Source organism: Physeter macrocephalus, chromosome 5 (genome assembly GCF_002837175.3).
Source record: "Physeter macrocephalus isolate SW-GA chromosome 5, ASM283717v5, whole genome shotgun sequence".
Classification (NCBI taxonomy): domain Eukaryota; kingdom Metazoa; phylum Chordata; class Mammalia; order Artiodactyla; family Physeteridae; genus Physeter; species Physeter macrocephalus.
In genome coordinates this window covers 28,577,642-28,602,568 of record NC_041218.1, presented here as the reverse complement: position 1 = coordinate 28,602,568, position 24,927 = coordinate 28,577,642, and the positions used below count along the sequence as shown (strand labels likewise).

The window sequence follows — 24,927 nt, the reverse complement described above, 5'->3', positions numbered from 1 at the left end:
AGTTCTGTGATGACTCCCTATAAACCAGGCACTTAGAGACATGTTTTAAACTCTTCAAGTCCTAACCAAGGTGCTTGAAAGAGAATAGTACATTTTAATGGAATAATCTATTGAGCAAGGCTAATTTATCTTAATATTTAAAATGTACCTGAAATTTCCATATAACACCAATGTTTACATTTGTAAAACATGCATAATGATTGTCACTCTGAATTATTAGCTATGAACATCTCCATATTAAGAAATGTTTACTAGAAGTACAGATATTGAAATATTATTTAATCAAATGAGAAAAAAAGATGACGTTCTAGCTCCACTGCACCATAAAGGAAAATAGATTCTGATTTATATGCTTCTCCAACCTCAGGGAGGCAGAAGAACCAGCACCCTCCTGTGTATACTGATGATGTGGTACCAAGGCCACAAACTTAGAGTGTATGAATAGACAATAGGTTCTTTTTCTAACAACCGTCAGAAAGAATGTCTTTACAGCAACACTCTAAAACTAAAAAGTTATTTGGGTAGAAACTTCAAAAATCCATTCTGGGGACTTCCCTGGTGGCGCAGTGGTTAAGACTCTGCCTGCCAATGTAGGGGACACGGGTTCGAGCCCTGGTCCAGGAAGATCCCACACTCTGCGAAGCAACTAAGCCCATGCACCACAACTACTGAACCTGTGCTCTAGAGCCCGCAAGCCACAACTACTGAAGCCTGCGCTCCTAGAGCCTGTGCTCCCCAACAAGAGAAGCCACCGCAATGAGAAGCCGGCACACCGCAACGAAGAGTAGCCCCCGCTCGCCGCAACTAGAGAAATCCTGCGTGCAGCAACGAAGACCTAACGCAGAGGAAAAAAAATCCATTTTGGACTCAAGAACACCATTTGGCAGGTCAAATAGTACCCAGGAGTACATTAATTCATTCTGAAAGACTCAATGGAAACTGCATTGCTCACAAATAGATGCTTTGTGGGATCATTTAGATTTTTATATGGCTATGTTACAAAAGCCCTGCTTTTAAATTTTTGCAGGGACAATTGATTATGATGAACTGTATAAGTTTGGGTGCTTAACTGGTCTACTATTTACCTGCTAGGACATACCCATAATAAGAAAAATTCCCTGCTCTGTCTCGAGGTATTCCCTTAGCACCCGGTGGAGGGCTGGCCACCAACTTGGATGAAAAATCTCCATATGCCACCCCCGTTTCCCTAAATAGGTATTTGCATCTGCCATCTACAAACAAAATCTGCATGCCAAGCATTTGCCAAAGAACATAACCTTTAACTGCCTAATGCCTATTTAAATTTGAGCTATCATTTCACAAAACTATGTGCTACAATAGATTTTTTTTTTTAATGTGTTACTAGTTCTCAACCCTGGCTGCACCTTAGTATCGGCGATACTATTTGTGCCAGTGCCTCTCAACCCTATATGCACATTATCAGCTCCTGAGAAGTGCTTAAAATTCTCTTTCCTGGGCTCACCCTAAACCAACTAAAAGTGTGAGCCCAGACCCTGAGTCTTTTCAAACACTCCCCGAAGCAGTTCTTATGTGAACATCAAGTTGAGACACACCATCACAAATGAAAGTAATAAAAGCAGCCAGACAGTACCCTAATAAGATTCAAATCACTGTATAAAATGATATAAAATGACTATGCATGAATTGGCTTTAGCTTAAATAATATTCAGTTCCTGCTTTAAGTCATGAAATTAAATTGGTCCACACCAACACCATGATTTGTAAAAACAGTCACATTACCTCATCCTATGAAACGTAGTATTTAATGATTGTTTTAGGGCACAGACTTTGGGGTCAGAAAACTGAAGTTCAGATCAGGACTCTCGCAGTTGCTAACTGAGTGGTCTTAACCTCTGATTCTAACTCTTTGACTAAATATGGACTGTTACTATCATCTTCAAAGAGGATTAAATGGGATATGTGAATAGTAAGCAGTAATAGCAACCAGTAAATCAATATAATGATGGAAAAGGAGAATAAGAAATGACAACACAGTTTGTATTTCAGACAAGGGGTCAGAGATCCAGAGAGTAAATGCCTCCAGATCACGCTTAATAAAAAGTCAGTGGGGCTTCCCTGGTGGCGCAGTGGTTGAGAGTCCGCCTGCCGATGCGGGGCACGCGGGTTTGTGCCCCGGTCCGGGAGGGTTCCACATGCCGCGGAGCGGCTGGGCCTGTGAGCCACGGCCGCTGGGCCTGCGCATCCGGAGCCTGTGCTCCGCGGCGGGAGAGGCGGCTGGGCCCGTGAGCCATGGCCGCTGGGCCTGCGCATCCGGAGCCTGTGCTCCGCGGCGGGAGAGGCCCGCATACCACAAAAAAAAAAAAAAAAAAGTCAGTGGAGTTAACCTTACTTAGTATGGCAAACCTGATCTAGTAAATCCTTCAGTGAGCTGCTTGGATGAGAATTATTATGATAGACCTGTTGAAGGAAATCTCCATAATGACTGAACCTGTAGTATCTTCAGTGATTTTTTTCCATTTAGAATATAAATAAGAAGCTTTATCTTCTATTGTACTAGGTTACTTTTAAATGAAGTAATCACACATACATCCTTACTGAGATACATTCTAAGGACAAAAAGGACTACAAAGATATACTGACCATTACTTGGTAAGTTCTTTGGTGGTTATGGTACCGGTACAGTATTTCTGGAACAATTTTGTATGTATTACAAGACAGAAAATAAGTAAACATATTGATGCTGCAGGGAACCTGTAAACTCATGACTTTCAAAAAGTATATATTCCTTAACCATAAGTGATGATACACAGAATGTTGATTTCTAAATTCCATTATCACTAAATAGAACCAGTGCTGATTATAGGCCTGGGATAGGGAGAGTACAAGCTGAGTCGATCAACATCTCAAGCTCCAAAAAACAAAGACTGATGGTATCAAGCTTAATTAACTTCACTAACACCAAGAAAATCTACTACTATATGACTCCCGATATGATGCTATGGGAATCACAAAACATCACCTATGTAGGGTTCTTCTCAAAAATGTTTAGCTGAATCCAATCATGAAAAAACAGTAAGACAAATCCAGAAGGGAAAACATTCCACAAAATTAAACTCGTTAAAAACGTCATAATCATAGACAACCCCCCTGCCCCACCCACCCAATATATGATCCTGAATTGTATTCTGGATTGGGGAATGGGGAAATCCAGCTTTTATAGACATGCTAGGATAATTATGGGACTCTGAATGTTGACTATATATCACATACTAATATTCATCAATATTAAATTTCCTAGGTGCAATAATGGAATTGATGTAAGAAAATGTTTGTCTCTTAGAAAATATAAGCTGAAGCATTTTGAAAAAAAATGCTGAAAAGCCTTCTTTATTACAAATCTTTTTAAAACTAAGCTTTACATTCTGGAATAATTTTAAAAATTTACAGAAAAGTTGCAAAAATATTATTCAAAGTTCCTGTATACCTCTCAGAGTTTCCCCCATAATTAACATATGATACCATGGTACTTCTGCGAAAACCATGAAACATACATTGTTACATTACTCTTAACTAAACCCCACACTCTATTTGGATTCCATGGGTTTTTCCATCAATGTCTTTTCTATTCCAAGACCCGATCCAAGACACCACATCGCATTTAGTTGTCACCGGCTCCTTAGTCTCTTCCGATCTGTGTGTGTGACAGTTTCTCAGTCTTGTTTTTATACCTAGACAGACTAGAAAAATACTAGCCAACTATCCTGTACAGTGTCCCCCAGTCTGGTTTTGTCTGATATTTTCATCATAATTAAACTGGGTTTAAGTTGGGGTTTTCAGAAAGAATATCACAGAGGTGAAATGTGCCGTTCTCATAACATCGTATCAGGAGTACATGATAGCTATGTGGCATCAATGGCAGTGTTAATCTTCATTACTTGGTTAAGGTAGTGTTTGCAGGTTACTGTTTTTCTCTTATATTGCTTAGGTGGACATTTCTCACCACTCCTTTCAGTGCAGTTATGTTGTACCTTGTAATACAACTAAGTTCATCTGTGTTAATCTGCATACATTAAAGTACATGCTTTATGATGTACAGTTCTTTTTGTTTATTGAAGTATGGTTGATTTACAATATTAAATTAGTTTCAGGGGTACAGCATAGTGGTTCAGTATTTTTTACAGGTTACACTCCATTAAGTTATTACAAGAAAATGTCTAAAATTCCCTGTGCTATACAATATATCCTTCTTACCTATTTTATATCAATACATAGTAATTTGTACCTCTTAATCCCATACCCCTATCTTGCCCCTCCCCTCTTCCCTCTCCTTGCTGGTAACCACTGGTTTATTTCCTATGGGTTTGTTTCTGTTTTGCTATAACCGTTTGTTTTATTTTTTAGATTCCACATATGATTTCCTCTTTGAGTTCTTCATTGACCTTTTTATTTTTTTGGCTGCACTGGGTCTTTGTTGATGTGTGCAGGCTTTCTCTAGTTGAGGTGAGCAGGGGCTACTGTTTGTTATGGCGTGCAGGCTTCTCATTGCAGTGGCTTCTCTTGTTGCTGAGCACAGGCTCCAGGCACGTGGGCTTCAACAGTTGCAGCACGCAGGCTCAGTAGTTGCGGCACACAGGATCTAGAGCGCAGGCTCAGTAGTTTGGCACACGGGCTTAGCTGCTCCACAGCATGTGGGATCTTCCCAGATCAGGGATCGAACCCATGTCCCCTGCACTGGCAGGTGGATTCTTAACCACTGCACCACCGGGGAAGTCCAATCCATTGTTTTTTAACAGCATGTTGTTTAAGTCTGCACGTCTTTGTTCTTTTCTCATTTGTTTTCTATAATTGACTTCTAGTTTCATACCACTGTGGTCCAAAAAAATGCTTGATATAATTTCCATCCTCTCAAATTTGTTTAGACTTGTTTTGTGGCCTAGCATATGATCTATCCTGGAGAATGTTCCATATGCATTTGAAAAGAATGGGTATTCTGTTTTTGGATGTAATGTCTTGTAAATATCTACTATGTCCAACTGGTTTATTGTGTCATTTAAAATCACTGTTGCCTTATTTTCTGTCTGGATGATCTGTCCATTGATGTCAGTGGGGTGTTAAAGTCCCCTATCATTATTGTATTACTGTCAATGTCTCCCTTTATGTGTTAGTATTTGCTTCGTATGTTTAGGTGCTCCTGTATTGGGTGCATATATGTTAATGAAAGTAATATTCTCCTCTTGTATCGATCACTTTATCATTATATAATACCCTTCTTTGTGGTTTGCTAAAGACTTTGTTTTAAAGTCTATTTTGTCTGATATGACTATTGCTACCCCCATTTTGTTTCCATTTGCATGAAATATCTCTTTCCATTCCCTCACTTTCTGTCTGCGTGTCTTCAGCTCTGAAGTGAGTCTCTTGTATTATCCAAAGAGCCACCCTATGTCTTTTGATTGGAGTACTTAATCCATTGACATTTAAAATAGCTATTGACAGGTACCTACTAATTGCCTTTTATTACCTGTTTTTCTGTTGTTTTTATAACTCTTCCTTGTTCATTTCTTCTTGTTTCTTCCACTGTGGTTTGATTTTCCTTAGTAGTATGGTTGTGTTCCTTTTTCTTAGTTGGTAGGTTTTTAATTTGTGGTTACTGTGAGGTTCATATATCTACTTGTTTTAAACTAGTAGTCATTTTAAGTTCAAACACACTCTAAAAGAGCCACATTTTTTACTCCCCTCCTCCGCACCATTTTTAATGTCATATTTTACATTTTCACACGTATCCCTTTACAGTTTATTGTAGTTATAGTTGCTTTTACAATTTTTGTCTTGTACTGGCTTATGTAAGTGGTTGATCCTCAGTCCTTACTATATATTTGCCTTTCCTAGTGAGATTTTCCTTCTCCTATAGATTCCTATCTTTCCACTTAAAGACACTTTAACATTTTTTAGGATAGGTTTAGTACTGATGAACTCTTAGTTTCTGCTTGCCTGAGAAGTTCCTTTTCTATTCTAAATGATAATCTTGCTGGGTAGAGTATCCTAGGCTACAAGTTTTTCCCTTTCAGCATATTGAATATATCATGTCACTCCCTGCAAAGTTTCTGCAGAGAAGTCAGCTGATAGCCTTATGGGGATTCCCTTGTATTTGACTCTTTTTCTCTTGCTGCATTTATAATTCTTTATCTTTTGCCATTCTAATTATGATATATCTTCGTGTGGGTCTGTTTGAGGTCATCATGTTTGGAATCCTCTGTGTTTCTAATACCTGGATGTTTATTTCCTTGCTCAGGTTTGGAAAGTTTTCAGCCATAGTTTCCTCAAATACATTTTCAATCCCCTTCTCTCTTCTCCATTCTGGGACCCCTATAATGCAAGTATTGGTGGGCTTAACATTATCCCAGAGATCTCTCATTTTTATTTTTTAAAATTTGTTTTTCTTTTTGCTGCTCTGATTGGGTGATTTCCATTATTCTATCTTCCAGATCACTTACTCATTCTTCTGTATCACTCAGCATGCTAGTCATACCTTCTTGTGTTTTTGTTTTTTTTTTTTTTAAATTTCAGGTATTGAATTCATTTCTGATTGGGTCTTTCTTTCCACTTTTTAACTTGTTAAAATTTTCACTGTGTATATCTATTCTTTTCCCTAATTTAGTTAACATTTTTATTACCAATATTTTGAATTCTTTATCTGGCAAATTGTTTGTTTCAATTGCAAATTGTTGAGGTTTTCTCTTGCTCTTTCAATTGACAGCAATCCCTCTACCTTCTCGTTTTGGTGAACTTTCTCTTCCTCTATGAATTTAGGTGAAACAGTTACCTATCGTGGTCTTGAAGGAGTATTCTTATGTGGGAGAGTCCCCATATGGACTGTGTCCAATGCCTTCGGTAGAATGCAAGTCATATCTTTCCTCAGGGTGTTCTGGCAGCTATGACCTTGGTAGGGGGTGGGGCTGGAGATGGAGGGGCTAGAGCCAGGTGTGAGGCAGGACCTCCCCTCTACTCAGTGGCCAGCAACACCCTATTGGGGGGAGTGGTCTGATCCCAAGTTGCTGGAGCAGATTCCCTGAGGGTCAGGCCTGAGCTGGCTCTATTCCCTTTAAGTATGTGTTTATCCCTCTCCCTGCACTGGGGACCCTTGCCCCAGAGGGGGTAGTGCTGAAGCAAATGGGGCTCTTGGGGGCTCTCTGCTCCTGTCTGCCTCAGACAGAAGTCCAAGCTTTCTCTGCCATGCTGCCTGTGCAGGCACCCACAAGAGTTTCCCTTGCTCTGCTCAGACACAGCCTCAGGTGCAAATCCTTTTGTCCCACAGCTGATCACTCTCCCCAGCCTCTGCCACCCTTGCCCTGTGGTGGAGCAACACTGCAGGGCAGGGGGGACCCACATGGACTCTGAGCATGTATGGGGGTGGTGAGCTGTGGTGGAGTGGCTGCCATAAAGATCTGGGCTGCTTTTGATGGGCTGCTTAAGTAAGTGCCAACAATGGCTGCCACCCCCTCACCCAGGCTCTGCCTCAGTACCTGGTAGCCTCCGTGTCCCACAGTTGAGTCTTCTCCCCAGTCAGGGCTGCCCAAGATCCAGTGTCTTGGGAAACCTGGCAGCTGCTAAAGCAGACCTCTCTTCACCCTGCCTTGGGGGGCAAGCCAGTGTGCTCGTGCTGCCCAGAAGCCGAGTCCAGTGTTCCCAGAGCCCTCCTGTTCCCAGAGCCTCCAACCAGCCAAGGGGGTTCATCTCCCCTGTTTAGGACCCTGGGACTGGGGTGTCTAATCTGTGGCTCTCACTGCTCATTCCCCAGGGCAGGTGTCCAGCCATGTATTCTCCCTTTTCCTCTAAGTTCCCTTCCAGGCGCACAAGTCCCAACCTGATCATTTTTCTTCCCTTCCTACCTGATTATATGTGTATCTTTCTTACAGCCTTGGTTGTACAGGAGTCCTTCTGCCAGTTTCCAGTTAGTTTTCAGTGAGAACTGTTCCACATGTGGGTGTATTTCTGATGTGTTTATCAAACACATGTGAGTTCCACATTCTCTTACTCCTCCATCTTGATTGATCTCCTCCTGTGATGTACAGTTCTATGTGTTCAGGCAAATACATACATTCATACATCCAATACCCAGTATCAAACAGAAAAATTCCTTCACCTTGAAAGATCCCTGTACACCCCTTTTCAGTCAACCACTTCCCCCCTGGGTCAATCCATGGCAAACACTCATCTGTTTTCTGTTTCTATAATGTTGCCTTTTTTAGAACAAATCATACATTATGTAGTCTTTTGGGTCTGACTTCTTGCACTTGCATTTAAGTTTCATCTATGTTGTTGCATGAATTAGTAGTTCATTTCTTTTTATTGCTGAACAGTATTCCACTCTACAGATGTACCACAATTTATCCATTACTCTGGTGAAGGACATGTTACTGCTTCCAGTTTTTTGCGATTATGAATAAAGCTGTTACAAACATTCACATGCAGGTTTTGTGTGGACATGAACTGTATAAACCCTTGGGTAAATACCTAGGAGGGCAGCTGCTGGGCTATATGGTAAGTCTAAGTTTAACTTTATAAGACACTGGCAAGTTGTATTCCACAGTGGCTGTACAACTTTTCATTTCCGCCAGCAAAGATTAAGTTTGTTGATTTGAATCCTTGTCAGCTTTTGTTATTGTCAGTTTTCTTGTGTTATATCCATTTAGTGTATTTTCTTGTGCTATACACCTATTTTAAAGGCTGTGTTGCTCACCTTTCAAATACCACACAAAATTTTAATTAAAAAACTTCACTAAACTAAGATCCCCAGATACAAGAGTCATATCATTTTAGACTACAGAGCTCAGATGATGTAAGGCCTTTTTCTTCAAATTAAAATGTTGTTACTGTTTCTAAGTATAAAAGTAGGTAAATATATAGAAAACGTTACCAGTAGCTCTACCCTCCAGCGATGACCACCATTCTCTTCTAATTTTCTTCTAATTGCACACATGTGGTCAGATTATAACACATCTAAAGACCCAAAGTGTAAACCAAGAATGAGTCTAATATGTTTGAGGAACAGAAAGAAAGCCAAACATGAAGGAAGAATGACAGTAAGCAAGGAGGGTGTAATAGGAGATGAATTTGGAGAGAGATCAGTTCATGCAGAGCAGAGTTCTTCAATGTTGGTGTGTGTCCAAACTATGAGGTGGCCTTGTTAGAACAGATTGCAGCACCCCAGCCCCAAGTTTCTGTTCCAAAAGATGGAGAGTTGGGCCTGAGAGCTTGCATTTCTAACAATTTTCCAGGTGTTGCTGATGATGCTTGTCCAGGGTCCCACTTTGACAACCCTTCTTGGGCATACGACACTATGATGAGGAGTCTGATTCTTTGTTCCAAATAACTGAGAAGACAATGGAAGATTTTAAGGACAGAATGATGTGATTCTGTCTTGAATTTTAAATAGATCATAGTGGCTGAGGTGTGAAAGCTGGATCAGAAGGGACAAGATGACAAATGAGAAAGAAGTAAGCTGACTATTACTAGTGAGAAATAATGATGTCTTGAATTACGGTCGAGGAAATGTTAAAGTGTGAACATACTCAGTATAAATTTAGGAAAAAGCTGACAGAACTTGCAAATAGATTGGGTATTAGAGTCAAAGAAGAAGAAAAAAAGGGCATGCTGAGGTCACTTGCTTGACAATGGCCCCTATGGAAGACTTGATGGGGTTGCTAATCAAAAGCTCTTATTTCAAAAATATTTAGTGTGAGATATCTGTTAATACACAATTAGAAACACCAAGTAGGCAAGCTGGATATACAAATCTGAAGCTCCAAGGAAGAAAACTAATTTAAAAATTGAAGTTATTAACCCAAAAAAACATTTATAATCTGGAACCTACTGAGGTCATTAGCATAGATCAATGGATCTCAAGCAGGGGTGCTCCCAGGGGACACTTGGCAATGTCTGGAGACATTTCTTATCATCTTTACTTAAGAGGGGACGAGACTACTGGCATATACTGAGTGGTCAGGAAAGCTACCAAATATCATAAAAGGCACAGGAGTGCTCCTAACAACGAAGAATTATCCTACTCAGAACATCAATAGTGCTGAGGTTGAGAAACTCTTATACAGATAGAAAAATTGTCTTTCATGTATCACAGGAACAAGGGAGCATGAGGTCTTTCTCAGATATACAACTGATTGGAAAATATACCACTCATGTACATAATTTAAAAACTGCTTTTATATATATAGATATCTATATCTATCTATCTAGAGAACTAAAAAATAAATTAAAAATACCTTAAATTACGTTATAGCATTAGACTTAAAATGGCTGCTATTACACAGTGAAAAATAGTTACAATAAGGAAATAAGGTAAAATGAATGTAATAATAATTTAAATGAGAAACCCTGATTCACAAATCCATCAGACCACATGCAGTCTCCAGGGTTCTTCTCTTAGATTATGCCACCTGTATACCTTTGTTGAATGAATAAATGCACAAATATATAAGCACATGAATGAACGAACATCATGGTTTAGCTCTCTCAGGCATTAAGAAATACACATAACAGGGAAACAGAGGAGGAAATCTAGCCTATGAATGCAGACTCACAATTTCTGGAGTGTGGGTATCGATTCACGAAATCCCTAGAAATGAAAAAACTTCAAAGGTGTAAAGGATACAGAAAAGGAGGAAGATTTGAAATGAATAGAAATCCCAACTTCAGGGGGGAAAAAAAATCCAACGTACACACGAATCCTAGCATCCTTCGACACCTAGCATCACACCAGCTATCCACCATTACCAGAAATTTTCAAGTAAGATTTCTTAAGGCTTTATTTTCTGGAAAATATATATGAAAGCAGTGCTCAGGTCTGGGTAAAATAGATCCACATTACAGAAGATAACTTTATAGTCTACTCACTGGAACACATCTACCTCGTAAACAAAACTGCAGATAATCTTTCACACAGAGAGGTGTTAGGATCACAAATCTACTGTAATGTCAGAAGAAGCTGAGTATAGGTGAGAGATACTGGATTAGAGGATAAATATATTATAGGTATGAGGAGGTGACTATAGGAAAAAAACAATTCTATGCTACAAGGTGTGTGGTGAAGACCTTCTCACGGGGAAAATGAGAGAGGTACAAGAGATAAATACACTTGAGATATTCTGTAATCACTCTAATCACAACGAACATAAAGAGCAGATGACTTCAAATATAAAGAGGATGCTTGTAACCCATGGACAGAAATGTCTGAATTAGAGTTACCTTTCACCAAGAAGGACAAGTTGGCCTATACCATTCAGTCACTGGTCAGTGGAGTACGTGTGACAAGAATGACTCAGTCAGTGACTATGACCTTATGTGTTCCCCCTTAAACACCCAAGGCCTATCACAATACTTTCTCCATTACAGCAATTATGTTTAGTAAATCAGAGCTGTAAGCTGGGCTCATGGGAAATTACAAATGAATTATTAACATACGAACAGAAGGTTTACACACTGCATACTGGTCGACCTTAACTCTAAATCAAGAGGAGTTAAAATTGTGCTCCCTGGGAAACACGGAGCTGACCATAACTCACCCTTCCTAGTTCTTTATCTTCAAGGGCCAGGACCCCAGTGCTTTCCGTGAAGAGTTTTACTTTGACCACAGGCCGTGGATGAGTAGTGGTAAAATCTCCTTGGGTTCCCCACCTGCAATGAAGTAACAAAGATTCTCTTTGAAATGCAGCATTAATTTTGTTTTCCATGTAGATGTGTTTCCTTAGAAGGCACATTAAGCAATGGAGAATCTTTCATGGCTCACTGAGATTTTTATCTTTGTTTTTGTTTCTGACAGATGGCACAGTCAAGAAAGAAAATAATAATAAGCTTTACAGCTTGTAATAATTATTCAGCTGTTCTAAAAATTAGCACATTAGAGTACAAAACACAGTGTGCCGTAAGAATTTAGGTTAAGGTAAAGCATTAAAGAATATATATATATATATATAAATATAACTGAATCACTGTGCTCTATACACACCTGAAACTAACACACTGTAAATCAACTATACTTCAATTTAAAAAGAAAGGTAAAGCATTATAGATATAGCTATTGGAACCTATTTTATTAATTCAAACACAAATTACAACACAATTTTTTTTTTTTTTTTTTTTTTTTTTTGCGGTACGCGGGCCTCTCACTGTTGTGGCCTCTCCCGTTGCGGAGCACAGGCTCCGGACGCGCGGGCTCAGCGGCCATGGCTCACGGGCCCAGCTGCTCCGCGGCATGTGGGATCCTCCCGGACCGGGGCACGAACCCGCGTCCCCTGCATCGGCAGGCGGACTCTCAACCACTGCGCCACCAGGGAAGCCCTACAACACTATTTTTATGGATGGCTGGGGAAAACTGTTAACGGTTTGAGTGTGTAAGGGGTAGTTTCTCAGAAATTATTTTTGCATGCTGAAGATTTCACACCATCTCTTCTTACAAAGTCTTCACTAGATATTTTATTTATATTTTTTAAAGTGGAGGTGATCATCTCCATGATCTCCATGATCATCTCCATGATCATCATGCCTTACTTTATATGATTTTTTAAAGCTCCTGTCAAAAGGAAAGAAATAAGCACCATAAAAATAGGAGTGTTTTGCCATTAATTTCTCAGTACACTCTCCTAAGAATGAAGTAAGTCTGTCGATAACTGGCTTTTCAAATCATAACAAAATAACATGTTTCCCTGGCTTATCTTTTAATGAATAGCATCTCATCTTTACCACATACCAACTCATTCTAGTCTATTTACAAACTTAGATGGCACACACCTGATACTAAAAAATCTTATCAATGTTTCTCATAATTCTGAGATCAGACTTGATATTCAGCACAGCATAAAGAAAATACCACTGAGAAAAACAGACATAACAGGAAGAAAAAGAGAGATTTAATGATGATTCCTGTTAAACATAAATAACCAAATAAAAATACCAATTTCTTATTTTAAAAAAACAGTTTACCACATTCATGGCACTGTCTAAACTTTATTTTATAAACCTTATTCAGAAAGCTGAAATACAGAAAACTGAGGTAAGTATACCAAAAAATAAATAATCATGATGTCTTCTAACACAGCAGTTTTAATTTTTAACATTTTGATACATGTACAGTAAACGCAGAGGCCATTTCAATGACTGAAGAAACCTGCATCAAGATGCAGTTTGTTCTTTTGAAATTAAAGTCATACTTCAGAGGGAAGGGAGAGATTCATTCAGGATGGGAAGCAACTTAATTTCTATTTTAGATTTCTAGAAACTGATTAGCAAAGAATCTTCTTGCCATTTCATAGAATTAAGATGGTCTGAGATAAAGTAGAGCTAAAATAGGAATAAAAATAAAAATAGATTCAGAACCAAAATAAGGAAGGAGAGAACAATTCTTAATTTAGAGTGTGGAATCTTAAGCCTTGAATACAGTCAGGCGATCTGGATAACAACTCCGGAGTTGACGCCCATGACATACCCTTCTCTTTACTGAGTAACATGTGGTTAAATTTGGAAAACTAACTTTTGGAGACATTTTCTTATAACTGAAATTAATGATTTTTAGTAGTCATGTAGACACAGCCTAATAGTTTTCCACAGAATTTGCTGATCTTTTAAACTAAATTCTCTTCATAAAAATTCTTTTGTGTATCAAATCAATGATATTTTGTCTCCTCTAATGTCAAAAATCCTTTGAAACTATTATTACAGTTTTATATGATTATTTGAAATTCCTAATCTACTCCAATATGCAGTTCTCCAAAGAGAAAAATATTGACCGACTCTATTAACCATCACTGAGGGACTTGGTGAGTTTTGTCTTTTACCCTCATCCTCCTGTAATTTTACCTGAAGGAAGGGAAATGTGTTACCAATTCCACTTTGTTGGATACAATAAGACAAATAACATCGCATATGTAAAGAGCTGTGCTCACCCATGATCGCATGAACTTCCGGAAAACTGCCTACTAACTCAGATCCTTGACAAACAAGCATCTTCAACAACTGTTCTTCAATCTTTATTCACTGTGGTACGTCTCTCATTTACTCATTAAAACCATTTTATTGTGAACATCCTATATAAGTTGTCTAGAAGTGAGATACAATGTAAATAATAATAAAAAGACAATCGACATTTCCACAGCTCAGGTTAAGATGGAAAATGTACGAGGACATTAGAAGAGCTCTGTTCAGGTCTGCAGTGATCACATCTTCCTCTCGCCCCTACTCCACACTACCACCAAAGTAGCTAGGATTTTGTAAAAAAAATGGGAATTATCTATTCTTGGAACTCACCTATTAAGCTGTTTGGGCCCAGTATTTCTTTGGGGAAAGATATTTACTAAGGATTCTATTTCTTCACTGGTCATAGTTACAAAATTACTCAGGGTCTTCTCTTCGAGCCAATTTTGATAACTACTATTTTTCTGGAATATATTGATTTCATCTAAGTTTTTCAAAAGTACTTGTACAGAGTTGTAAAACTTCCCTTATCTTTTGAATGTACAGCATCTGTAGTTATGTCTCCTTTTCATTCCTAACATTTTTCTTTCATTTTTTAACCTTGAAAGAGGTTTGTCTCTTTTATTATTCTTTTCAACTTATCATTGTTTGACTTTGATAATCCTCTCTATTGCATGTTGGTTTTCTATTTCATTAAATCCTGCTCTGTTATTCCATTCTAATTTATCTTGTGTTAATTCTGCTGTTCTTTAAAAATTTTAACTTGAATGCATGGCATTAATTTTAAGCCTTTCTTTTGTTCTAGTTAAGCATATAAAGCTATAAATTTCCCTTAACCACTTTAAGTACAGCATCCTATAAATTAACAATATTTTTATTATTCAGCTGTTTATAGGTGTGTTTTTAAAATTTTTAAATGAAGTTCTTTTGTTAAGCTCTATGTTTAGTGCATCATATTAGAGAATAAAACTTGCGAGACAGAAATCTTTTGAAATAATTAAAACTAGCTTTATATTCTAAAATATGTATGTATGAATGTATATGTGTGCATCTAACTTTTCCATGAGTACTTGAAAAGTAGTCTCCATTGTGGGCACAGTGCTGTATATATGGCTATAAGCTCAAGGTTGTTACTGTGCTATTTTTTTATTTTTTAACATCTTTATTGGAGTATAATTGCTTTACAATGTTGTGTTAGTTTCCGCTGTATAACAGAGTGAATCAGGTATATGTATACATACATCCCCATATCACCTCCCTCTTGCGTCTCCCTCCCACCCCCCCGTCCCACCCCTCTAGGTGGTCACAAAGCACCAAGCTGATCTCCCGATGCAATGCAGCTGCTTCCCACTAGCTATATTACATTTGGTAGTGTATACATGTCAATGCTACTCTCTCACTTCATCCCAACTTACCCTTCCACCTCCCTGTGTCCTCAAGTCCATTCTCTACATCTGCATCTTTATTCCTGTCCTGCCCCTAAGTTCATCAGAGCCTTTTTTTTTTTAGATTCCATATACATGTGATTGCATACGGTATTTGTTTTTCTGTTTCTGACTTACTTCACTCCGTATGACAGACTCCAGGTCCATCCACCTCATTACAAATAACTCAATTTCGTTTCTTTATATGGCAGAGCAGTATTCCATTCTATATATGTGCCACATCTTCTTTATCCATTCATCTGTTGATGGACACTTAGGTTGCTTCCATGTCCTGGCTATAGTAAACAGAGCTGCAATGAACATTTTGGTACATGACTCTTTTTGAATTAGGGTTTTCTCAGGGTATATGCCCAGTAGTGGGATTGATGGGTCGTATGGTAGGTCTATTTGTAGTTTTTTCCTTTTCTCCACACCCTGTCCAGCATTTATTGTTTCTAGATTTTTTGATGATGGCCATTCTGACCGGTGTGAGATGATATCTCATTGTAGTTTTGATTTGCATTTCTCTAATGATTAATGATGTTGAGCATTCTTTCATGTGTTTGTTGGCAATCTGTGTATCTTCTTCGGAGAAATGTCTATTTAGTTCTTCTGCCCTTTTTTGGATTGGGGTTTTTTTGTTATTGAGCTGCATGAGTTGCTTATAAATTTTGGAGATTAATCCTTTGTCAGTTGCTTCATTTGCAAATATTTTCTCCCCAAATTTACCAAGGCTTGATTTGTGACCCAAGATATGATCTATCCTGGAGAATGTTCCATGAGCACTTGAGACGAAAGTGTATTCTGTTGTTTTTGGATGGAATGTCCTACAAATATCAATTAAGTCCGTCTTGTCTAATGTGTCATTTAAAGCTTGTATTTCCTTATTCTCATTTTGGACGATCTGTCCATGTCAAAGTGTGGTGTTAAAGTCCCCTACCATGATTGTGTTACTGTCGATTCCCCTTTTAGGGCTGTTAGCATTTGCCTTATGTATTGAAGTGCTCCTAAGTTGGGTGCATAATTATTTACAATTGCTACATCTTTGTCGATTTCCCATTCTATGGCTGTGAGCATTTGCTTTATGTATTGAGGTGTTCCTATGTTGGGTGCATAAATATTTACAGTTGTTATTAACTTCTTCTTGGCTTGATCCCTTGATCATTACGTAGTGTCCTTCTGTGTCTTTTCCAATAGTCTTTATTTTAAAGTCTATTTTGTCTGATGTGAGAATTACTACTCCAGCTTTCTTCTGATTTCCATTTGCATGGAATATCTTTTCCATCCCCTCATTTTCAGTCTGTATGTGTCCCTAGGTCTGAAATGGGTCTCTTGTAGACAGCATATATACAGGTCTTGTCTTTATATCCATTCAGCCAGTCTAGGTCTTTTGGTTGGAGCATTTAATCCATTTACATTTAAGGTAATTCTTGATATGTATGTTCCTATTACCATTTTCTGAATTGTTTTGGGTTTGTTTTTGGAGGTCTTTTCCTTCTGTTCTGTTTGCTGCCTACAGAAATTCCTTTAGCATTTGTTGTAAAGCTGCTTTGGTGGTGGTGAATTCTCTTAACTTTTGCTTGTCTGTAAAGGTTTTAATTTCTCTGTCAAATCTGAATGAGATCCTTGCTGGATCATCTTGGCTGCAGGTTTTTCCCTTTCATCACTTTAAATATGTCTTGCCACTCCCTTCTGACTTGCAGAGTTTCTGCTGAAAGATCAGTTGTTAACCTTATGGGGATTCCCCTGTATGTTATTTGTTGCTTTTCCCTTGCTGCTTTTAATATATTTTGTGTTTAATTTTTGAAAGTTTGATTAATATGTGTCTTGGCATGTTTCCCCTTGTATTTTTCCTGTATGGGACTCTCTGCACATCCTGGACTTGATTGACTATTTCCCATATTAGGGAAGTTTTTAACTATAATCTCTTCAAATATTTTCTCAGCCCCTTTCTTTCTCTCTTATTCTTCTGGGACCCCTATAATTCAAATGTTGATGCATTTTAATGTTGTCTCAGAGGTCTCTGAGACTGTCCTCAATTCTCTTCATTCTTTTTTGTTTATCCTGTTCTGCAGTAGTTATTTCCACTATTTTATCTTCCAGGTCACTTATCCTTTCTTCTGCCTCAGTTATTCTGCTACTGATTCCTTCTAGAGAATTTTTAATTTCATTTATTGTGTTGTTCATCCCTGTTTGTTTACTCTTTAGTTCTTCTAGGTCCCTGTTAAACATTTCTTGTATGGTTCAGTGGCTTGTGTAGGCTTCCTGGTGGAGGGGACTGGTGCCTGTGTTCTGGTGGGCAGGGCAGCGTCTAGTGGTATGTTTTGGGGTGTCTGTGATCTTAGTATGATTTTAGGCAGCCTCTCTGCTAATGGGTGGGGTGGTGTTCCTGTCCTGCTAGTTGTTTGGCATGGGGCATCCAGCACTGGAGCTTGCTGGCCATTGGATCGAGCTGCGTTTTAGCACTGAGATGGAGATCTCTGGGAGAGCTCTCGCTGACTGATACTATGTGGGGCCAGGAGGTCTCTGGTGGGCCAGTGTCCTCAACTCAGCTCTTCCACCTCAGAGGCTCAGGCCTGACACAAGGCCGGAGCACCAAGACCCTGTTAGCCACACGGCTCAGAACAAAAGGGAGAAAAATGAAAGAAAAAAATAATAAAAGAATAAAATAGAATAAAAGTATTAAAAAATAAAAAATAATAAAAGAAAAAAGAGAAGCAAGCAAACCAACAAACAAATCCAACAATGATAACAAGCGCTAAAAACTATACTAAGATGAACATAAAAATCAGAAACAAGTCAGTCGCAGACAGCAATCCCCAGATCTACAGTTGCTCCCAAAGTCCACCTCCTCAATTTGAGATGATTCATTGTCTACTCAGGTATCCCACAGATGCAGGGTATATCAAGTTGACTGTGGAGATTTAATCCGCTGCTCCTGAGGCTGCTGGGAGAGATTTCCCTTTCTCTTCCATTTCGCACAGCTCCTGAGGTTCAGCTTTGGTTTTGGTCCCACCTCTGCGTGTCGGTTGCCCTCAGGCTTCTGTTCCCGCCCAGACAGGACGGGGTTAAAGCAGCGGCTGATTAGGGGACTCTGGCTCACTCAGGCCAGGGGAGGGAGCGGTAGTTATAATTGGAATGCGGGGAGAGCCTGCAGCGGCAGAGGCTGGCATGATGTTCCAACAGCCTGAGGCACACCGGGTGTTCTCCCAGAGAAATTGTCCCTGGATCATGGGACCCTGGCAGTGGTGGGCTGCACAGGCTTCCGGGGGTGGTGTGGATAATGAACTGTGCTTGCACACAGGCTTCTTGGTGGCTTCATCAGCAGCGTCAGCGTTCCATGCCCGTCTCTGGGGTCCAAGCTGATAGCCGCGGCTCGCGCCCATCTCTGGAACTCATTTAGGCGGTGTTCTGCCTTCTGTGGGCAGACAGGGAAGGAATCCCCTCTCCTCATGCACCCTGAAACAATGGTCCCTTGCTTCTTAGGCAGCTCCAGACTTTTTCCCAGACTCCCTCCCAGCTAGGTGTGGTGCACTAACCCCTTCAGGCTGTGTTCATGCAGCCAACCCCAGTCCTCTCCCAGCTTCCGACGGCAGCCTGAGCCTCAGCTCCCAGCCCCCGCCTGTCCCGGCGGGTGAGCAGACAAGCCTCTCGGGCTGGTGAGTGTTGGTCGGCACCGATCCTCTGTGCGGGAATCTCTCCGCTTTGCCCTCTGCACCCCTGTTGCTGCGCTCTCTTCCATGGCTCCGAAGCTCCCGCCCGCCGCCACCCGCAGTCTCCGCCCGTGAAGGGGCTTCCTAGTGTGTGGAAACTTTTCCTCCTTCACAGCTCCTCCCACTGGTGCAGGTCCCGTCCCTATTCTTTTGTCTCTGTTTTTTCTTTTTTTCTTGTCCTACCCAGGTACGTGGGGAGTTTCTTGCCTTTTTGGGAAGTCTGAGGTCTTCTGCCAGCGTTCGGTAGGTGTTCTGTGGGAGTTGTTCCACATATAAATGTATTTTTGATGTATTTGTGGGGATGTGATCTCCACCTCTTACTCCTCCTCCATCTTGAAGGTCCCTCCTCTACTGTGCTACTTAAATCTATTTTATCCTTGATGATTTTTGGTATCCCTTATATAACAAGGTATAAGTATCGAGGTCTCCCACCAAAATTGAAATTTTTGTCAATTTCCCTTTGTATTTTTGTCAACTTTTGGTGTCCTTTTTGGTGAGGTAAAGTGTTCAATAGTAACCATGCCCTTTAAGTATGAACAGTTTATTATTTTTTCACAATCCCAAGGTCATGATTACTTTTCAACCGTCAGACTTTTGTAAAATTAGAGAACTAACACTATGCTAGGAATGGTGATAAGGTACAGAGAAGCTTAGAGAAGTCAGACAAGGAATCTAATCAATATATTCCAAGTAGAGACAGTAATGTGTTAGAAAACAAAGAGTTAAAATTTATCAGAAATCATTAGTAATCTATAACTTGGAAGGGAATCCAGGATATCCATTCTCAAAACCAGTATGCCAATGAAGGCAGGAAATAGATGAATATCATAGGCCTGATAGGCAATCCACAAGAGTACATTTCCCTACAAACAAGGTCCAGGAACTCTGTAGAGTATGGATTGCTAATGGCCAACTCCTATGAAATGAGGAAAGCTTAAACAACATGCTTTCAGGCAGGGAGAAGCTGAGGCACAGGGATACTGGCAGATCCTAACCAACAGCTAGAGGTCTAAGCTTTTACGGACATTTGACAAAAATGTGCAATTTTAATGGGTGCATGAATATAAATATGGTGACACTTAACAGTCCTTATATATTCCAACATTCTAGGATACAAGCAAACTGGCATCACCTTGATAATTTCTCCTCTGAAAAATAAGTTTAAAAGATATGTACAGTTAAAAAATGCTTATGAATTCTGTAACGAATGAATTAAAAACCAAAGTCTCCCTTCCCCTCCACCAAAAATGTCAGGGAAGAAAGGAAAAAGATAATAGGCCTATCTTCAATATTCACCATGATATTTCCTTGTTTTCTACTTAATTGGCATGTTTAAACAGTTTCAGGAATTAATACCAGTTATCATCTTACTATTTTCTCTGTATTATGTGATGAAAGAATACACTACCCTTGCTGTCAATTTGCTTTGACTCAAAATGCATTGCCTTTTTCTACATCTATGAATGTATTATTTATGAGGATTAAGACTTCCAATCAATAAAATATCTACAAAGCACCTGCAGGACTTCGTGGTTATGAAAACAGGGTAGTTCATATACAACTGGAATAACTGACATTAATTATGTATTTGCTAATAAATAAAGTATGCTGGAAATTTGTATCAGGAGCTAAAATATATGTTCAATTTATTCATCCAGTAAGGCTATTTCTAGGAATTTATCCTAACAAAATAATCATGCGTAATAAAAACGTATAAGCAGGAACATATTCCCTATAGCATTAGGTATAATAGCAAAAGCAAGCAACTTAAATATCTAATATTAGGAGAAGAATTATGTAAACTATATGGCATGCAATGGAATATTTTGCTGCTACCTATGACAGTTATGAAGATGATGTACAACCATGCATGGTGTATTAAAAAAAGAAAAAAAAAAGAGGGGACACAAAACTGAATCAGGGCCTTTTATTCATTCAAAAAAAACTGATGAGTACCTTGTGTGTGCCAGACATATTCTAGCGTCAGCAACCAAAGTCTAGCCTCTTGAAACATATTCTAACAGAAGATTATAGACAATAAACATTTTTATTATTATATTCTGTAACATATCTCTCTCCACCCTTGTCCTGCATTCTTAACAGCTAGATACCTCCCATGGCCTCAGAGAAGTTAGAGAACTAGATTTACATTGTGATCGGAAAGAATTCTCAGAAGTTAATAGCATATTTGTTTTAAAGTATGTTGTGAAAACCATGAGCAGTAAAACAGTTATGTCAAAAACCATTCCAATCCCTTAACTCAAAATTCTTATTCATTGTGACCACATAATGCACCATGATTACAGAAGCTAAGAACTTAAAAGCAGTCTTAATCTATATTCCTCATTATAACCAGCAGTAACGAATGAAAGATATGTGTAACTCAAAAAATTATTTCATCCATCATCTATCTCTTCATTGTTTTATCTAACCAACTATGTGATGGTATTGGGAAAGGTAGTGGGCATTAAAAAAAAAAATCAAGACAACAGATCCTGTACTAAGTGAACTCAGAGTAGTAGGGGAGACAGACATATAAACTCAAATATAAACAATAAACCAAATCATACAGAACTGAACAGGGCTCTAAACTGTACTTTTAAATTACTTTTGAGGTCTAGCACTTTCTCTTTATTAGTCACCTGCATTTCTGACTTGCTTTTTTATTACCATTGTCCATTTCTCTCCTAGTAGGCTTTCTATCAATTGGTGATTTTTAAAAACTCTTTGTAAGATAGACATTAACTGTTTCCATACATATGGCAAATATTGTCACACTTGGTTATTTTCTATTTAACTCATATATGACTTTTTGACATTGGGATTCACATATATACACTACTATATGTAAAACACATAATAAGGACCTACTGTATAGCACAGGGAACGCTACTCAACACTCTGTAATGGCCTATATGGGAAAAGAATCTAAAAAAGAGTGGCTATACATATATATGTATAACTTATTCACTTTGCTGTACACCTGAAACTAACACAACATTGTAAATCAACTATACTCCAATAAAAATTTTTTAAAAATAAATTTTAAAAATGTATAGTTTAAAAGTATTAGGTAGCTAATTCTATCAATTTGATTTATAGTCTCTGATGTTGACATCAGACTTTAAAAGTTTCTTCTTAACCAAAGATTATATGAATATTAACCTATATTTCTTTCGCACATTTCCACTGTTTAAATCTTCAAGTTGTCTGAAATTTAGTAGTGATATTAAATTTCAGTTTCACTTTTCCTTTTATCCCAATCTCATTTGGTTTAGAAGTCAAATATATTTACTATTACATAAACTTGAGTTTGGTTTTGAATTTTCTGTCCTAAATATCTATCTCCTGAGCTGTGCTATTCTGTTTCAATTATTACAGCTTCATAAGATACGTGTTAGGACAAAAAAAAAAAAATAGACATTTTTAAATTATATTTCTATTCAAGAAAAAGGGAGGTCTCCATTAACTAAAATCTGTTCTGATGTTTCTTGAAGACTTTTTTTTCTTCTTCTATGTAGGTCTCACGCATTCCTTGTTGAACTCATTTCATAGTACACGTGACCCTTGAACAATATGGGGGTTAATCCCCATATAAGTTATAGTTGACCTCTGTATCTGCAACTCCTCTCCATCTGCAGATTCAACCAACCACTTACTGTGCAGTAATGTAGGATTTACTGTTGAAAAATAGCCACATGTAAGTGGACCTATGCAGTTCAAACCCATGTTGTTCAAGGGTCAATTGTATTTCTTATTTTGCGATTCTAAGGAATCTATTTCCTTTACACTGTCTGACTACTGCTGTTATATAGGAAATTTACAAACCCTTTTTATCAAATGATAGTTTTGCCTTATTTCCAATCTAGCGACTGCTTTTTAAACTAAAGTCTTCACCAAATTACCTTTAATTCTATTACAAAAGTTGAGTTAGTAAAATGATCAAAAATCAATGACATAATTCAAATACATCACTAATTTTATAATAAAAACATTAAATAAGGATACAACCACAGAGGTAGAGATCAGTCTTTAAAGAATCACATATAATTCTTTTTTTTTTTTTTTTTTTTTGCGGTACGCGGGCCTCTCACTGTTGTGGCCTCTCCCGTTGCGGAGCACAGGCTCCGGACGCGCAGGCTCAGCGGCCATGGCTCACGGGCCCAGCCGCTCCGCGGCATGTGGGATCTTCCCGGACCGGGGCACGAACCCGTGTCTCCTGCATCGGCAGGCGGACTCTCAACCACTGCGCCACCAGGGAAGCCCATATATAATTCTTAAGATCTTCCATGCTGCAATTACTTAACCAAACAATCCAACTATAGATAAGTTATCATTTTCATAATTTAGGCATTTTAAGATTAAAATGATACAACATTCATCCAACAATCTTTGCCTAAATAAAAGTTTCGGTTGATAAACATCCAAACATCAGATATTTGGTAGCACTGACTTAGATACTCTCTTGGAAAGTAGAAAACATTTCCAAGTTTTCTGCAATTGATTTCAAATAGGTCTGAGGTCTCTTTCTGCTGTCCTATAGGGAATTTGCCCAAGAAACTAGATTTGGATTCACCCAATTCATGATGAACAGTCAGGACTGTTTTGAGTTATTTTCAATTACTCATATTTCGTAACAAGGTAGCTGGGCATTCTTCACAAGCTCCAAGGACCAAGAAGGAATAAGATGCTTGAGAATGGGAGGCAGTGAGTTCATGAGGAAGGCCTGATGGTATCTTGCATCCACAAGAGTTTCAAACAGTTATCATCTACAGACATGTGCCTTCTTGGGGACTGGATGCCGGGGAAATTTGCCTGGTTGACTGAGGGCAAACAGCTGTGTCTCTGCTTGTGCAGCTGTCTTTATGCAGGTGAGCTCTAGCATGCTTTACTTACATAAAGAAACCTATACCCCTTGCCTGAATCTGTTGGTATATTTCTATCAGCCATTGTCCCACTCATCATGGCCATGAGTATTCTAAAATCACTCTGAAATAGATGTGTGCGCAAAATAGGTACATTAATAGGATGTATAAAATACACCAAGCAGATACAAGACCTCACTATTACAAATACACAGGACTATATTTTTAATTGAATTATTTAAAATGGGGATTAATTTAAGAAGCATTACAAATAGCCTGATTATTAATTACATGAATATAAATTAAATAAGAAAACGCTGAAAGCATTTTAAAAATTGTTAAGCACTGTATAAATGCTTTAAAATATAGCATTTGATTAATATGAGCAAGTAATAAGACAGTTTCATGGAAAGCTCTTTTTAAACAGAAGACATTTTTGGAAGAACAGATCTTCAAATTTAAAAAGTTCAACATTTCTAAGTCATTTCCCAGGGCCCAAGTGTTTCAGAGTTTTATCCAAAACTGATGGACTTAAGCCAAAGATTAATGGAAGAATGGTGAAGATAACTACATTTTCATGGGAATTTTGATAACTGGTGATGTCATTTACCATGGTCAAAACTATGAGGGACTTATTTGAAAAATTTAACTGATTGCAATAGACTGCTGGAAACTCAGGCCTGGACTTTTGCTAAAAAGCTGCAAATGAAGATACGGATTTGAGAATTATTAACATAGAGATGGTAGAAGCTATGACAATGAATGAGCTTGTGAAAGGTGCCCGTTAAAACTCCATGATAATGGGGACCTGTATCTTACAAGTCTAGGTCCATATATGTATCCATATGCTTGTGTACCTAGTGCATACTTATTTCTAACAGTTTAAATTGTTCCATAACTTGTACTTTCATATAACACTACGTATTCTTTATGCATCAGTACATGGATTTACACAATTTTTAA

At 38.5% G+C, this 24,927-nt stretch overlaps 1 protein-coding gene across 16 annotated transcripts in view; it reads right to left on the bottom strand.

The window, feature by feature from the left end:
* Positions 1-24,927, bottom strand: part of CADPS2 (calcium dependent secretion activator 2) — a 552,734-nt gene that overhangs the window by 261,886 nt on the left and 265,921 nt on the right. For 15 of the 16 annotated variants that reach the window (XM_028489806.2, XM_055084855.1, XM_028489809.2 and 12 more), the window contains one exon: positions 11,559-11,670. The exons of the other annotated variant lie outside the window; for it this stretch is intronic. In XM_028489806.2, coding sequence (XP_028345607.1) covers positions 11,559-11,670 — 112 coding nt within the window. The remainder of the gene's footprint in view (positions 1-11,558; positions 11,671-24,927) is intronic. 16 annotated transcript variants of the gene reach the window in all.